This window comes from Ranitomeya variabilis, chromosome 7, assembly GCF_051348905.1.
Source record: "Ranitomeya variabilis isolate aRanVar5 chromosome 7, aRanVar5.hap1, whole genome shotgun sequence".
In the NCBI taxonomy this organism is placed as follows: Eukaryota; Metazoa; Chordata; class Amphibia; order Anura; family Dendrobatidae; genus Ranitomeya; species Ranitomeya variabilis.
Window position 1 is genome coordinate 56,498,740 of NC_135238.1, and position 18,786 is coordinate 56,517,525.

Here is an 18,786-nt window from a genome sequence, read left to right on the forward strand (position 1 = left end):
CTTGCTAGAGGCCTCTCACCCAGCCAAATCAAACCACCTGTTTTGCACTGATGAGGGGCAAACACCAATAACACATTTCTGAAAATGGAGTTTCTGGCTTGGCTTCTTATCCTAAGTCATGTGACGGGCTCTTTAAAGGGTTAATAATAATTTTTAGAATTGCTACTGACAAGAGTTGATGTAGGTAGGGAGGAGCGAGTGGCTCTTCTTTCTCCTCCCCTCTACATAGAACTTTATAAGCACCAACTGCCATCTCCTATATCAGCGATGTAACAATCTGTCTTCACTGAACACAGAGTTTACCCAGGGATAGAGAATTTTGGGATGAATGATCAGTCCTGGTGGAGAAAGAAGCTCATTTATTTGATAAGATATATTACAAAGTTTCTCCTTGTTGAGAGTGACAAGTTGGTGTAAGGAGACTTATAGGCCATGCAGTGATCTACTAAGAATTGGAATATCCATTGCATAGCGTTAACGTCTCCCTAGACTATATTACAAAGTTTCTTATTAGCACATATATTATTGATTTATTGCATGAAAATTAAAACGACGGTTACTCTCTACGTTTTAATCAACCATCTTTGTAGAATGTGAATAAAATCTAATGTCCTATTACATTAATGCGTACCTCAATAGCTCTGCAATTTGTTAAGATATCAGAGCAGATTCTTTGGAACAGCAATGTTCTTAAAATGTTTATTAATACTTTTTTTTTCCTTCCGTACAGGATAGTTGTCTTTGATAAAGGTGAAATTGTAGAATTTGACACTCCATCAAGACTACTGGAAAATAAAGGACTATTTTACTTTATGGCCAAAGATGCAAATATCATTTAACTATGTAAACCCAATGCACAGTACTGTATATTCACTGGAGGGAAGAACAATATGCACCATGCCGAACAATGTTTTCTACAAAGCCTCAGTGCCTTAGAGTTGTGTCAGGTAGTTATTACTGAATATGAAGAACTGCAGGAAAAACATCACGCAAGTAAATTATTACATAATAAGTAATAGGAAACTTGGCACGAGACTATGCACAGAAAAATAACGCAACTATATTAGTTAAAAAATGAAAAACTTGGCCAAATCCACAAGGAGAAAGTTGACCCCTTAGACCTTCTGTTTCCAAAGCACATACAAATGTGTCCCTTCCTTAAAGGGATTTTCCAGCAACTTAAAAAAAAGTTACAGCATCTGTATATTGTAGGTTAGATAACTCTCTAATAGAGTCCTGGTAGGATGATTTAGCTACATTTTTAATTTGCTTGGAAACTCTGATAATGTAGCTTTAAATCCAACTTGTCCTGAGATGTATGGCTCAAAATGTGAAATAAACCTGAAAAAAAGTATACTTCTGACAGATGCCTGGATGGATGCTATTCGTCAAACATCTGTCATTCTTCAATCTGATATAGACCCATGTTAAAGGGAATCTTTCACCAGGTTTTTGCTACATCGTCTGAGAGCAGCATAATGTAGGGACATAGACACTGATTTCAACGATGTATCACTTAGTTTACTGGGTGCAACAGTTGTCACACAATCAGAGTTTTTAGATGTAGCGAGTAGCTAATCCTGCCCACATCACAGCTTTCTGTGTACATACCAAGGAAAACCAAAAATTGGAGTAACGGTATACCACCAAAAGAGAAGGGTTGAAAATAAAATGTATCATTTTTATTAATACATATTAGAAAAAACGTATACATAATTTTCCAACTATAGCATAGAGGTTTATAAGAAGGAAGATGGAAGAATATGAATATGGCCTTATCATGGCATATAAAGCAATATATTTTTTAAAATTCTTCCCTTCAGTAGTGGATGCAAAGTATAAAAAAGATTGGAAATGTTACATCTGTGTATTGGATCGGTTCCTTGCAAAGCAAAAGCAAAAAAAAGTATTGTAAAGCAAATTCACCTTAACATTTTGATCGTTCATATGACGTGTCATAAATAAGGAAAACCAAATGGACAATCCTTTCTCAAAATGATAGCGTTCCCTACAGAGTGAGTGCGCAGTGAAAGCAGCATGGGGGGTCCTGAGCAGCGAAACTACCGTTATGGCTAATATAAAAAGATTATTTAAAGAAGCCCTCCCATCAAAGTTTTTATCCCCTCATATAATGCAGACATATTATATAGCACTATGTACTTACAATTGCTCATTTTCCCCTTCTACCCATTTAATTCTTCTCTTTTCCATTAGGTCTATGACATCACGTGATTAATAACTGATTAGCTGATTCCTTCTAAGCTCTATGTAAAAACAGGAGGTCAATTTTTCCTGTATGAGTCACGAGTCACTGCAAAAGTTCCTGGCAGGTGGAGGAGCAGAGAAGATGGGTCAGGAGTTGAAGAGGGGAATTATTTATGCAGGGAGAAGAGACTTCCTGTTCCTACATAGAGCAGAGAAAAAAGAAGAATTAGCTGGGTAGAAAGGCAAAATGAGCAATTGTAAGTGCACAGTGCTATATAATATGATGATTGCAATGTAGTAAGATGATAAAAACCTTGATGGGAGGAGGAGTATTTCTTTAAGTGTCTTGGTATTAAAAATGCATTTTTTAATTATCTGTGTGTGCCTTTTTTTCCTTAACTCCTTAACTGATTTTATAGTTATGTGCCTTAAAAGAGGGCCTATCCCCAAATATTTTAATAAAAGAAACTTTAACTAGTAGAAAACATAAATCTTTAAATATAACGAATTAGAAAAATTAATTACCATTGAAGAGACTTTGACTCTTATTTTTATTTACTAGATAACTTTTTTTGTTTTAACACATTTGGTGACTGTTCCTCTTTAAATTATGTGCCAAAATGTTTTTAGCGTTAGTTTATTTAAAGAGATCATCCTATAAATAACAAATATATGACCAATGGGAGCTCCTGATATTGCGAGAATGGAGTTTCTGGTGGTACAGGTGCATAACCCTTCCATTCATACAAGGAAAATGAGGCCCCCGCATTCTCAGGATTAGTGGGAGCCCAGCAGCCAGACCCTCATGAGATCAGGCATTAATCATCTATCCTGTTTATGGGATATGTTTCTGCCACTGCTCACAGATAAATAAATCGTGATAACGTTTTTAGAACCTAATCCAGTTGTAACGCTTACCACAATATGCAATTTTGTCAGTACAAATAACATGCACTAAACGGGCAATGCTCAACTACCTCTTCAAGTCACAAAACCGTGTAGGTTTTACAATGTTTGAGTGTCATGTAAATGGCTTCCGAAATGTTTTACATTGTCATTGTTTTTATAAATGTGTATATGTTGGGGTGTAACGTGGCACGTTGAAGAGGTACTTGTGTTTTCAGTCCCAACACGCTACAGGAAAATGGGACCTGGTTGGGTGCGTGAACTTTAGCTGTTGGGGTGCACATCCTTCCAGACCACATGATGCCGGTGACTAAGGATGGCCAGGTCCGGATGTTATAAAGTTAAATGAGAGAGACCACCACACAAAAATAAACTGTCTTTTACTGAATAATAACATGGGGAGGAGTATGTACAGTGTTTAGTGGGTGCAAATCTTCATGGACGTTCCTCTTAACACATAGAACATCTTCATATGCGTTCTCTCTTAGTTAGTTCCTCTGCCTTCACCACCACCCAGCACAGTGCTTCCGGAGTTCCCCATTGTCCCCAATAACAGCATTACAGTCCAATAAGCGAAAGTCATACTCAACCCACGGTTCCACTTGCTTTTCCCCCTAGAGGAGCTACTTATTCCACTATGGTCACTACTTAGTTCCAAGGCGTCAGCAAGCAGAGAAGCTAACACATGGGGTACACTCTCCATCTCATGTTCCCTGCTCTTGCGACCACGGGACCGTCCCCCTAGACCTCAGACCCCGACCCCGGAGAATCACTCTCTTTTTTTTCTTCGTCTCTACCCTCGATCATGGTATCCATAGCCTTGGTCTCCTCTCACTTCAGTGACACCCTCTTCATATGGCTCTGCTCATTGGTCAGACCATAGGTCTTCTGCTGCTCGATAGGCCCTATCTGACTTCTGTCAGGAAGCTCCCTTTGTCCCGTCACATTATCCCCTCCCACTCTGGGCTAGTCCCAACCATTAACTCTGTCCTTCCCTGTCAACTACCCAGTGCTGGACAGAACACAACTTAATCACTAATAACATACATCACTAAACACGTTGCACATAAAAATGCATTTGTAGCAATACAAGTTTCTACATGGGGAAACGTGGGCAACACCTCCACATTCTTACAGGGGCAAGGGGGTTGTAGTATTAACGCAAAGTCAAGCAAAAGATAACTTTACAGAAAAATCTTTTTTTTTTTGGGTAATTAGAAACTATTTTTTATATTATGTAAACATATACAACGGACTTGAATATACTGTATGTGTACATGTAATACAGAAATGAATAAAATATATCTAATGAAAACAGTATGGATCATTTATTTTATTTTATTGTGATGTTCTTTCTGAAGTGAGTAATCGGAAAGCAATATGTATTTTACTAAAGGAATAGTGAATATAGAACTGCATTGAAAAGTACCAGCTGTGTGGATGAAAAATGCAATTTAAAGGGAGAAAAAGTAGCAAAATCGCAGCGTTTTCACAAAGATATTTGCAAAGCTAAATGCAGCAGTGGAAATCCTATATAAAAATGTGACCTGCGGATCCTGTAAACTGCATATACTGCTTTAGATGATGGCAAATCGAGCAATCCTTGCTAAAGGGGTTGTCCACTACTGGAACCTCCTGCTTACTCAACTCAGGAACCTAATTTAAATAAAAACGTTGTCCCCATAGCATTGCCATTCCAGGTTTTAATCTCTCTACCCAGGAAAGACACTATTTTTAATTGCAGTAAGTCCGAAATACAGATAATAAATCGATTAGAATGTGACGACCATTGTGGTTGTCCTTGACCTTCTCAATGACCGACAAGGTTACAAACTATTACCATCTAATGCCACTGAAATACACACCAGGGAATTGAAATCTACCAGTATATTGGATGAAGGATTGGAAACCAAAGTAATCAATGAAACAGTATATCATTATTTATTGCCTCCACATGGAGTTACTGCAACTTTTTATTGTTTACCGAAGATACATAAGGGACTTGATCCCTTGAAGGGGATACCCAATATATCAGGAATTAACAGTCTGAGACAGAATTGTAGCATTTATCTTGACCAGATGTTAAAACCATTGGTGACAGCCCTCCAGTGGTATATACGTGATACCCCACATCTGTTGCTTAAATTGGATTGCCACTCTGTAGATCCTGAGGCAATGCTTGGGAGCATCGACGTGGAAGCTGTGCCATACTTCCCCAGCATGTGAGGATGCCGATATCAAGCCCACAATGAGTTCATTATTGTTGTTGAGATTCTACCACAAGCTCAGGGGCACTGCCATGGGTTGTCTATGTTCTCCCATCTACGCAAACGTGTTCCTGGGCTAGTGGGAGGAGACCAGGGTATTTGGGAACAGCATGGATGAACATACCAACAAATTGGACCTATGGACATGATATATTGATGATGTCTTTTTAATCTGGAGAGGTGATGAGGATGAATTTAACAGCTTCATAGCCATACTCAATCTTCATGATGTCGGTATGTATTTCTCTTGCGTATTGGAGGAGTCCTCTCTGCTGTTCCTGGATATGAATGGTGAACTTCTAACACATACATTCAAAAACCCCCAGAGCAATTAACTCATTGTTGAGATGGGAAATCAATCACCCAATACACCTGAAAAGGGGCATTCCAAAAGGTTAGTAGCTCAAAAAAAGGAGGAACTGCAGAATCAATGAAACTTTTAGAAAACAGACAAGATACCTGAGGGTCAGGGTTTATCCTGACCACATTGTCAGGAAAGCTTATCAGGAAGCAAAAAATAAAACTGGATCAGATTTGCTCAGACCCAAGGTGCCCCCCCCCTCCCCCGAAGTGGACTGCATGAGAATTTGTAACCACGTTTGATAATGTGGCCCAACAAGGTTGTGAGATTCTTAATAGACATTGGATGGTCCTTCTCATGGATACTGACATTGGAACTAAGTTGACAGATCGTCCGTAGAACATGTACAGAAGGGGTAGGTCCATCAGCGATAGACTGATACACAGTCAATATAAAAGACCTCAAATTCCTATGTGACTGGACAATCATAAGGGCTGTTACAAATGTACACAACTGTGTGGCATGCCAAAACCTTAAGACCGGTAGGAGCTTTAGGAATAATGTTACAAATAAAGACTAAGAAATCAGACATTTTATTAATTGTTGCACTCAAGGGGTGGTGTACAAAGCCACATGTGAATGCGGTCTAGTGGGTAAAACCGTGCGCGAATTCAGACGCAGGGTGGGAGAACATATGGGTGACATCGAATCAGTGCTGCTGGTTCAATACTGACAGAAAAAAAGACACGTCTGGCTACCCGAAATGTTGATGATCTAACCTTCATTAAAATGAACCAATCATGGATTTCAAATTATTTGCCCCCACCTTCCCCTGCTGACACGTAGCTTGCCTGAAAAATGTCTTGCTGTTGGCCTCCTCTTACTGACTGCTCCAATTCCTCCATTTGCAGCTGTTGAATGTCCACCATAGGCCATTTTTATACCTCACTAAATGGGCTGACTCCCCCCACAGGGCTGTGGTCACCACCTGGCGCAAGCACCCGTGCGAGTGCCGTTTGCCTGGACAGGTTGGTGTGCCCACTCTTGGGCGGCAGCACTGACACAGGGTCCCTCATAGTACAATGAAGTGTCTCTGACGGTGGTGGTGCACAACCAACGTCAGACACACCATCGTAATATAAGGGGCCCTGTGCCAGTACCGCCGCCCACGAGAGAGCGTTCCCCCCCCAGCTCGAACAGTGCCCTACCACTTGCAATACTTACCTCTCCCTGCTCCACCACTGTGTAGTCTGGGCTGTTAAATCCTTCAATTGCACTGCCAATACAAATTTGTTGAAATGATAGATGATAGTTAAAATATACAGGGGCCCAGGCCTCCATTTAGACCAGTTAATACTTTGCGCCTACTACCACTGTCTGCTACTCAGCAGAGGAGCCCACCCCTGTACCTAGCTATGCCACCTGTTTATTTATGAACAATTTTTTGGCAGACATTTAGCCCACTTTATTATTTGGGCCTACTAACTGTGTCTGCCGCTCATTACAGTTGTCCTCCACTGAACAAAGCAATGCCGCCTGTTTAGTCCTGTTACCAATTTTGAACTGCATTTAGGCTACTTTATTATTTGGGCCTACTAACTGTGTCTGCCACTCATTACAGTTGTCTTCCGCTGAACAAAGCAATGCCGCCTGTTTAGTCCTGTTACCACATTTGAACTGCATTTAGCCCACTTTATTATTTGGGCCTACTAACTGTGTCTGCCGCTCATTACAGTTGTCCTCCACTGAACAAAGCAATGCCGCCTGTTTAGTCCTGTTACCAATTTTGAACTGCATTTAGGCTACTTTATTATTTGGGCCTACTAACTGTGTCTGCCACTCATTACAGTTGTCTTCCGCTGAAAAAAGCAATGCCGCCTGTTTAGTCCTGTTACCAATTTTGAACTGCATTTAGCCTACTTTATTATTTGGGCCTACTAACTGTCTGCCGCTCATTACAGTTGTCCTCCAATGAACAAAGCAATGCCGCCTGTTTAGTCCTGTTACCACATTTGAACTGCATTTAGCCCACTTTATTATTTGGGCCTATATCTGTGTTTCCTCCTCATCCTGCCCATTGCCCAGCCACTGCTAGATGAGTCTGCTGGTACATTGACCCAGACCACTACATTCCCCTTGCACTCTACACAGCCAGAATCTGACCTTGCTGAAAGTCAGGTTCCCCTTCCCGCATACTATAACACCTTACACGGGGACAAAGAGGAAGGTGCAGATGAAAGTGCAGGTTCCTTCATCAGGTGGGGGGGCATACGCGTTGGCGACGTCACTGGCACAGGGCCCCTCATAGTACACAAAAGTGTCTCTGCCAGTGGGAGGCGCCACCCGCCGTCAAACACACCGCCTTACTATGAGGGGCCCTGTGCCAGTGCCAATGCCAACGAGTGGGCCCCCCCTGCTTGCTCAGGATCACAGCACTTGCAAAGTTGAAATACTTATCTCTCCCTGCTCCACCGCCGTGACGTATTCCGCTTTTCCTGGGCCCACGAAAATCTTGAGCCAGCCCTACCCCCCACAACTTTAGCCAAATGACCCCCAGTTTTCAATGCCTAACTATTATTATAAAGTAAATTAAGATTGACAAGCTTCAGTAATAAGAATTGATGTTTTTGGCATTAAAATGGGCACTGTAGGTGTTTTCCTGTCCTCCACTCACTGCCGACTTTGATTCCCCTTTGACTTGCATTGGGTTTCGTGTTTCAGACGGCCCCCAACTTTTCGCAATAATCGGCCGATTTCACCCGACCCAACTTTTGACAAAGTCGGGTTTCGCGAAACCCGACTCGATCCGAAAAAAGTAAAAGTCGCTCAACTCTAACTGCCACCAGTTCCTCGTCAGATATAATCTCTGTCCATTAATAGGATTATATTGGGCCAGACACTAGCCCAGGTAACATGGTAAGTTAAACTGAGAAACGGATGTGTGGATCGAGATAAAAGAGCAACTCAAGGTTAAATTATATATTTAACTGCCTTATGGGCACACTAGACAATACACTATATACACGGTGGTTATACAAATACAAAGGTCAGATATGCAAATACAATAGTGATAGAACAAAAGATATAAGCAGATGGATCATGTCAATTACTGGTTTGATGTTAGACCTTGTGTGCTCTGGGCCACAGGGGGCATGGGCTGCCAGCTTGCTCCTGGGTCCTTCACAGCACATTACTCGACATGATCCCCTTTCAAAGTGTACTTCATGCATAACAGGAGAGAGGCTATATGGCCTTACACCAGCCTTTATCTCCTTTGGGTCACTCCCCTCTTGCCATCTGGCTCTGGGCTGAACCTAATTCCCCTTCTCTTGCCTCTAGCAGCTAAAAACTCCAAAACCTAAGATGACTCATAACTTTAATGGACGGTTCTAGGGAAGCTGCTTTGGCGCCATCGGATCCAGACAAGCCTCTTCTACACATTGAGACTAAACACATCTTGGCTCTCTGGATCCCATTAGCCATTATATGTATCTCCCTTCCACCCGGGGTGCTAGAATGGATTGAGATCCTGGAAGGTGTTCGCCATGTTCTGGACATCTCAGAAATATACACAATGTATGGCCAGGAAATATAGTATCTCCATAACTCCTTTTGAAATCATGTTTTTAGAATGTTCTCTATCAGCTTCAGCATGACTATATATTGCAAGCAAGCCTTTGTCCTGCACTGAGTTGGCTCAAGGTGTGAGGTCTGTCACTTACAGCCTTTGGAGGCTTAACCCCCGGCCCCTTCCCTGTTGAGCTAGAAGCCTGCTTTCTCCTTCATGTTTTGGTAATGTTAGACTTTCTGCTGAGTCCTAGCTTCTTAACATAGATTTTTTTTGTTAGTTAAATAGTTGTTGGTAAAATACCACTGTCTCCTCATTGTTGCATCCATGTACCTGTTTACAGTAGGATGGGGCAAATTCTTAAATTCACTTTCAAAGACAATAAAGTTATGGCACTCATCAGAACATATTGATAGTGTCTTTATTCCAAACGAGGCATAAGAACATGGTAAAAGAAAAAAACCTTCAGCTGTTGTACTTTTTAAAATGTCTCATCAGGGCCTTGTTTTCAAAGTTAATTTTTATCAGTAGAGTTTGCAAAAGTTATTAATTTGCAGCATTGGATTAGCTAAATATTTCAGCAGCACATATTTCTCTCTAGTGTTAAAGGTTTGGTACATTCTAACACTCCCCTTTAATCTGGGGACATACTGGATTTCTTGGTTTACTGTAAAGAATAATGAAGTAGCCATTGTCATATTTCTAATGTTTGTTTTTATTTATTAATCACATCATTTAATTAGTTCTGCTTCCGGGTTCAAATGGACTAGCAATCACTCAGTTATAGATACTTGGAGCTCAATGCAGACAATGGTATTTGGAAACTGTTCATAACTTTGCACAGAAAAACAGAAGCTAAGATTTATGAATAAGGTATCTGTTAGATAGAAATCAATGGCACCAATGTGGATTATGATGTATAGATTTTAATCCATAGTTTATTAGATCTGTTATTCTGTTGCCGTTAAAATATTTTTCTTGATCAAATGCCAACAAACTTGTATCTGAATTATTGATGAAACATGATAACCTATCACACTCTTGTCAGACTCTGCAAAGAAAAACAACTTGGGCGCCATTAAAAGGTATCAACCACTGAGGACTCTCGATTCTAAACATTTTTCTATGAGATTTCAGAACTCTCATGCGCACACATTGTTTTTTTGTGTGATCAGTATTTTGTGCTTTGCTGCGTTTGTACACAGAGCATGTCACTTCTTTTAGCGTTTTTGCTGCGTTTTTTCAGCGTTTTTCACCCACTAACTTGAAGGGTGTTGAAAAACGCAGCAAAAACGCAGCAAAATGCAGGTATCATTGTTTGCTGCAGTTTTGGTGCTAAAAATTCAAGGACATTAGCATGGACAAAGAGGAAAAAATGCACCCAAAAAAAAGATGCAACAAAAAGGCAACAAAAACGCACCTAAACCTGTGTTTTTGACGCAGCTTCTTTCCTGCCAAGAAGATCAGGGTTTGCTGCAGAAAAAAAAGCAGCAAAAACGCCCTGTGTGAGCATACCCTTAATTGACTGATGAAAATAAATCTGTAAGTCAGGGCACTGCCCTTATGTGTTGCCCTTGACCCCAAAGACAACTCCTCACAAGATGATGGTGCAGTGCTGGACTTATACATGGCAGGGTTGAAGCAAATTTACTTTAAAAAAAAAAAGACAGGTCAGAGTAGCAGTTATAGCCTATAAAAAAGGGTACAAACTTATTGGTTTGAGGACTGCAATAAACCAGCCCAACTTTTAAATAGAAACTGTTCCTGTGATACCACATACCGCTCCCAAGTGAGTAGCATTGTAAGGGCTCATTTCCACTTGCGAGAAACACATCCGGGTCTCGCATGTGAAAACCAAGCTGTGGCACTGGCACTCCAGAGCGGAGCGTGCGGCCGCATAGGAACACATGGAGCTGCACGCCCCGCTCCAAAGTGCTGGCGCCACAGCTTGGTTTCCACATGCGAGACACGGACATGTTTCTCGCAAGTGGAAATGAGCCCTTACAGTCAATTTGTGTGGTAAGAACTCTGGAATGCTTCAACATATCCGAGTGATTCTGAGACTGTTTTTTCCTGACAGTCTGTACTTCATGTTAGTGATAAATTTAGGTTGATATGATTTGTGCTTATTTATGAAAATATCAAAAAATTTTAAAAAAATAGAAAATTCTGCAATTCTTAAGCCCTTAAACTACATAGACGAAAAAGGTAAATGCACTATGGTTCCGGACTCCACTATGGCTGAGCTGACATAATCCTCTTTCTTATCTTAAACCACATAGTTATACCACACAAAATAGATAATAAATACCGTATTTTGTGGTTTATAAGACGCACCGGATTATAAGATGCACCCCAAATTTTGAGGAGAAAAATAGGGAAAAAAAATTATTTTAATAAAATTGTGGTGCGTCTTACAGTCCATGCATCTTATGCGATGAAGCGGAGCCCCAGGGTCGTTGCTGGAGGAGGCAAGAGTGGAGCGTTGCTGCTGCAGGCCACAAGCTGGGATGAAGGGGTCTTCAGATGTGCACCTCTGCGGGTGTTCGGTCGTACGAGGGCTCCGCCGACATTTTACGAAAGCCCAGAGCCCCTGCACTTACATGGCTTACCATGCGGTGGATTCTGGGAAAATGGCTGCCGGGGGCGGCGCATGCGCAGATGGACATCTTGGCGCTGAGATCTCATCTCCTGAGATCTTGGTGCCGAGATCTCAATCTGTTGTGCAATTTCTCCTGAGCACAGTGATACCCCACATGTGGTGAAAGACTACTGTTTGGGCGCATGGCAGCGCTCGTTAATGAGAAGCACCATTTTACCTTTTTGAGCTCAAAATTTGCTGGAAAACATAGTGGTTAGCATGTTGCGTTTGCAGAGCCCCAGATGTGCCTAAACAGTGTAAACGCCCCACGAATGACCACATTTTGGAAACTACATGCCTCAAGGAACTTATCTAGAGGTGTGGTGAGCACCTTGCACTCACAGGTGCTTCATTGAATTTTATAACATTGAGCCGTGAAAATGAAAAAAATACTTTTTTTTATATGGTGCAAAACTACTGCTTGGGCACACGGGCATGGAAGAAGTGACAATTGAATTATAGAGCACAATTTTGGCAGGAATAGTTTATGGATGCCATGGTACATTTGAAGAGCCCCTAACATGCCAAAACAACAGAACCCTCCATAAGTGAACCCACCTTACAAACTACACCTCTTAATGAATTCATCTAGGGATACAGTCAGCATGTTGACACCACATGTGCCTCACAGAAATTTATACCATTGGGTGTGAAGAGAGAATAATTACAATTTAACCACTAAAATGTTGCTTTAGCCCAAAGTTTATAAATTTTATAAGGGCTAATAAGAAATATTGGACCTCAGCTTGTTGTGTACTTTTTCCTGAGTGCGCCAATACCCCACATGTAATCAGGAAATATTTTTCAGGCACAGTACAAAGCTCAGAAGGGAAGAAGCTAAATATTGTACTGCAGATTTGGCTGTTATGGTTTGTGGGTGTCATGGCCCACTGGAAGAGCTATTGAGATGCCAGCACAGCAAAACCCCAATTTACAAACTACACCTCTCAATGAATTCATCTAACTGTTCAGTGATCATTTTGGCACTACAGGTGTGTCACAGAATCTTATACCATTGGGCAGTAAAGCACAAATGATTATATTTTTACCACAAAACATTTGTTTTAGCCCCAGATTTTACATTTTCACAATGGGAAATGGGTAACACTGGTAACAAATTTTGTCACATAATTTCTATTGAACATGGCAATACCCCATAAGTAGCTGTACAGTACTTATTAGCCATACGGCAAGTCTTGGGAGGGAAGGAACACTGTTTAACTCATGGAGAATAAATGATCGTAGAATAGTTGTGGACTGTATACAAAGCTGTTAAGTGCCAGAAGAGCAGAATCCCCCCCAAAAAAAAATTTTGGAAATTACACCTCTCTGGGAATTTATCTACAGTATAGGTATAGTGACGATTTTGACTCCATGTGTGTTTTCTAGAAACAAGCAGTAGTGCATGTCGCTGAGTGAAAATTTCAAATCTGTCATTGTAGTGCCCATTACATTGTAGTGCACATACATTGTGCCCAACTTGTGCCTATGGAGATATACATCCTTCAATTAGGCGGGCTTTCATCGCTACAAGGGGGCATTAGGATTTGGGAGCGCATTGGATTTCCATTGGGGGGTGAGGAGCCATAGCGCTTTTCCAAAGCCTTTGTACTACCAGTAACGTGGAAGCCCCATATATTCCTATTGACAGGTGACGGACCCGAGTCGGGATTGAGTTAAAGCTTTTGTTGGGAACATTTTACATAACCTTTTAGATCACGCTTATCTTGTGCTCTACGCTGAGCACTTACATCCGTGTTTCTATCTAAATTTCCGAATTACATGTCACAATTTGACTAACGAGAGACCTGGGACCAGGGGGCACTTTTCCTGGCCCTAACATTAGGAGGCGCACTAGCTTGCCCTGTTCCCTGGGATACTTCAGATGGCGAAGATTCCGGGCCCTCTGGCCTTGCCTTATCTCCTAGAACAGCCCTACATCTGTCCCCTTCCCCCACCCAGAGAAGAGAGGTAGTACTGCGTACCGTAGTACACCAACCCGACAGACAGGGTGACGAAGACAATCGTAAATTGAAAACTCCACACTCACAAAATATACACTCACATGTAACAGAGGTATTCACCAGGGTGTGTAGGGAGGGGGAAGAAAGTAAAACAGGGAAGGATAAGGGATTTACAAACCAGCCAATAGTCGCTAATAAACTCCTCCAGCACTCCTTCACAACACCAGCTTCTCCCACTCCAAGATCATGCAGCAGATTGCTAACACTGATGATAACTTGGTAATCGAGCCCAGATTTTATAGGGAAAAAGAGTGGATAACCGAGCACAGCTGAAAGTGGGCGTTTACCCAATAGGGCCGATTAACCCCTGTTCGCTGGAAGAAATAAACACGTCCAGTAAACTGGAGAAGTACTTCTTCCCAGCGTAGTAGGAGCGACCAGACGCTGCGGTCTTCTGGCTCTGCTCTGTTGTGATAACCACGTTCCAACATGATTCAGATGAAACCCCAACTGATCCAATCACTATAACGATGCAGCAGAGTTACTCTGGACTGCGTCTGGCCTCTGATCAGTGGTGCCCTTCTTTTCAGAGGTGTGTAAAACTGTGGTGTACTGTGCTTTCACGCAGACTTAAAAAGACGGACATTGCTGGATCACAAGCCAGACAGTGTCTTCATCTGCCTCATTATGGTATTCCGCTGGGATTTTTGTCTGAATAACCTATTTCAAAGATTTATACGGAATCCCTGGTGAAAGCGCTCCGCCTAGAGCGCAGGATAAATGTATGCCAAGCCTTAATGTGATTTTTGGGAGGCAGAATTAACAAATCAATAGTAGGTGAAGAATTTGTTCTATTTATTTTTTGCACAATTTTCTTATTAAAATGATTAGATGACTTCATTCTTCGGGTCGGTGCGATTACAGCGATGCCATATTTATATATTTTTTTGTTTGGCTGCTATCACACACGAAAAAGTGATTTTTATTGCAAAAATAAGTTTTTCCATTGCCATATTTTGAGTGCTATAATTTCTCTATATTTTGGCAGACAGTCATATGAGGTCTTGTTTTAGGGATAAGGTTATTGCTACTATTTTTGAGCACATTACATTTTTCAATCACTTTCTATGCTGATTTTTGTGAGGCAGAATGAACAAAATCCATCAATTCAGGAATTTTTATGCCATTCACCATATGGTAAAATTGATAAGGAAGTTTTATTCTTTTACCAGAAAAAGAATAGGCCATAAAGAGGGGATCACCAGACACAAGGATGTAGCGTAAATAGATAATTCTTTATTAAATTATCAACACAGGACAACATGCACAAAACATTAAAAACACTAAAAATAGTCACACATATGACTAAATATCTGTAAACCGAAGGCTCATAATAGGGCCAACCGCTGATGGCTCCAACAATAAATGTGCTATGCACAAAAACCTACTGCCTGTATAAACAACATATCAAGGGTCCTTGTACACAAAGACTGTCAATGTGCACAATATTCTAGACAAAGACAAACCTCTCAGAGCATTACTATCTATGTGTGCCCTCCTGTAGCTTTATGAGGCAGAAGCCATATTAGTGACACAAGACACAATAAACCAGTGTGAATGCAATAAATAAAGTGCAATATGCAAAACATGTACACTGACACTGTTGTGAGCTGCCAACCTCTGTATGATGAAGAGGATGTTAGATAAATTCACGCTCAAAAAGCTGTCACTAATAAAGGTATAGGACTCTAACAACAAAATTTAGGACATACAGTATATAATGAGTAAACCATAAGTCCAACCCAGGATGAACACATAAGGGTTAAAAGCTCACACGAGATAAACCACCCATGGCCAAGATCATGGAGTGGCATCAAAGGTTAGAGGGACCCATGAGAAGTGGAGCCAACGCGTGTCGCCACCTACAGTGGCTTCGGGTTTTATTCTTTGGGTCAACACGATTACAGCCATACCACATTTATATCATTTTTTTATGTTCTGCCACTTTTACACAATAAAAATGTTATAGAAAAAAAAAAGTTGTTTTGCATCGCGATATTCCAAGAGCTATTTTTTTTCAGTTCTCCTTTGGTGGAGTTGTATGGTGGCTTGTTTCTTGCTGGACAAGATGGCGTTTTCAGCTATACCATTTTTATTTCTATTCTAATTTTTGATCACTTTTTATTCCACTTTTTGTTTGGTGGTATGATGAAAAGGCATAGTTTTTTGCCATGCTTTTTATTAATTTTTTTATTACGTTCATTGAAGGGGTTAATTAGTTTGTGTGACACTAGTCATGGGCTAGCCTTGAGGCAGAGTGATAAAGAGGTCCAAGGTCAAAAGCTAGGAAGGTACATCATAAACATAAGGAAGAGACAAAGGCGTAGTCAAATAATGTTCCAAGGTCAGAATATCAGGATGATAGCAGATCAGAGCAGAAGGGGTTAAGAAAATGGATGGTCAGAACAAGGTCCAAGGTCAGGCAATGAAAGATCTACCAACAGAACGCAAGGCACAGAGAGACAAACCCCACAGTAGCTGAATGTATGCCTGACATATGTCTGGGAGTAACAGCCCAGTTAAAGGGAACCTGTCAGCAGAGTTATGCTCAGTAACCTACAGACAGTGTCAAGTTGGTGCCGTGAGGCCAGGGGTCACACTAGCGATGAATACGGACCAGTGCTATGCAATAAAACATCGCATAGCACTCGGACCAGTATTCCTCTATGGGGCAGCTCACATCACCGTTTTTTTGCTCGGCCGTATTATACGTGCGAGTGAAATCACAGCATGCTGGAATTGTCACCGACACTCGGCCGAGTCTCGGCTCACTCGCACCCATGTAAGCCTATGGGGGTGAGTGAGACAATGCACATCACTCGGATATCATCCGAGTGATGTGCGTTATACGCTAACTCCGGCAATGGAGGAGATGGAGAAATTAATTTCTCTACCTCCTCCGCAGCTGTGCTCTGATCCTCTCTGTGCGAGAAGATCGGAGCACAGATGCATGACACTCGGCTCCTGCTCGCAGCAGAGCAGGAGCCGGCAGTCATTAGCATATCGCATTCGATGCTCTCGCATCGGATGCCATACGCTCGTCTGGCAGTATGATTAAAATGATACCATGGTTGATGAAATCAGTCTTGTATTTATTGTTTAATCTGTATTTTCAGTTCTGAGCTAATGATACGCTTATGCTCCGGGGCAGCCTGTGAGGGATCTTCATGTGGTGCTTTGCTTAGGTATTCATCAGTATGGCTTCTGTCAGGTCACTGATACTTCAGTGACCTGTCCCCCATTATACATATTAAATATTATATTGAAAAAAAAAACAACCTGCAGCAGACAGGCTCAGTTGGAACCTGCACTGCGGCATGATCGCTTGTGTAATGTGCAGTTCATTCTTTTATATCATGCTGTAAATAGACTCATCAGAAAAAAAATGTGTCTGAAAATGCGCAGCCGCAGCTATCGGTGAAAATAAATAAAGGAAACACTTAAACAACACAATGTAACTCCAAGTCAATCACAATTCTGTGAAATCAACATGTTCAGTTACGGTATGCAACACCGATTGTGAATCAATTTCTCCTGCTGTTGTGCAAATTGAATTAGATGACAAGTAGAAGTGATAGGCAATTAGCAAGACAACCCCTATAAAAGGAGTGGTTCTGCAGGGGATGACCACATACCATTTCTCTATTCCCATCTTTTTTGGCTGTTTTGGTCACTTTTGCATTCTGTCATTGCTCTCACCCCTAGAGGTACAGTCGCATGAGTTGGTGTCTACAACCCACAGAAGTTGCTCAGGTAGTGCAGCTCATCCAGGATGGCACATCAATGTAAGCTGTGGCAAGAAAGGTAGCTGTGTCTGTCAGTACAGTCTCCAGAGCATGGAGCAGATACAAGGAGACTAATCAGTACACCAGGTAGCGTGAAGGGGGCTGTAGGAAGGAAACAACCCAGCAGCAGCAGGACCACTACCTCCTCCTTTGTGCAAGGAAGAACAGGAGAAACAGTGCCAGAGCCATGCAAAATGACCTCCAGCAGGCTACTAACATCCATGTGTCTGCTCAAAAAGATTTCACGAGGGTGGTATGAGGGCCCAACGTTCACAAATGGGTGTTGTGCTTACAGCCCAACACTGTGCAGGGTGATTAGCATTTGCCAGAGACTACCAAGATTGGCAGATTTGACATTGACGCCCGTGCTCTTCACGCATGAGAGCAGGTTTGCACTGAGCAGATGTGACAGAGTTTGGAGATGCCTCCAGAATGACAGGCTTGAAAGTGGGTTAGTAATACTATGGGGAGGCATTTCTTTGGAGGGCCACACATCCCTCCATGTGCTAGCCAGAGGTAGCCTGACCGGGGTGAGATCCTCATACCCATTGTGAGACAATATGCAGGTGCAGTGGGCTCTGGGTTCCTTCTGATGCATGACATTGCTAGGCCTCATGTGGCTGAAGTGTGTCTGCAGTTCCTGCATGACGAAGGCATTGATGCTATGGAGTGGCCTGCTCATTTCCCAGACCTGAATCCAATCAAGCACATCTGGGACATCATGTCTCGTTTCATCCACCAACAGGTGCACCACAGACTGTCCAGGAGTTGACGGACATCTTCTCCCAGACCTGGAGTAAAGTTACTCAGGAGACCATCCACTGCCTCATTAGGAGCATGCCCAAGTGTTGTAGGGAAGTCATAAAGCCACGTGGAGGCCACACACTACTGAGCATCATTTCCTTGTCTCACAGTATTTCCACTAATGTTGTATCAGCCTATAATTTGATTTTCCACTTTGATTTTGAGTATCATTTTCAAATCCAGGCCTCCATGGGATATTCATTTTGATTTACATTGATCATTTTATGTTTTATTATTCTCAATTCCACTATGTAATGAATAAAGATTTGTAACTTGAATATTTCA

The 18,786-nt window shown here is 41.7% G+C and overlaps 1 protein-coding gene across 1 annotated transcript in view; it reads left to right on the plus strand.

The window, feature by feature from the left end:
- Nucleotides 1–4,361, plus strand: part of LOC143785981 (multidrug resistance-associated protein 1-like) — a 79,825-nt gene extending 75,464 nt beyond the window's left edge. The window contains exon 32 of the mRNA XM_077275143.1: nt 731–4,361. Coding sequence (XP_077131258.1) covers nt 731–839 — 109 coding nt within the window. The 3' untranslated portion in view covers nt 840–4,361. The remainder of the gene's footprint in view (nt 1–730) is intronic.
- Nucleotides 4,362–18,786: the final 14,425 nt, after the last annotated feature.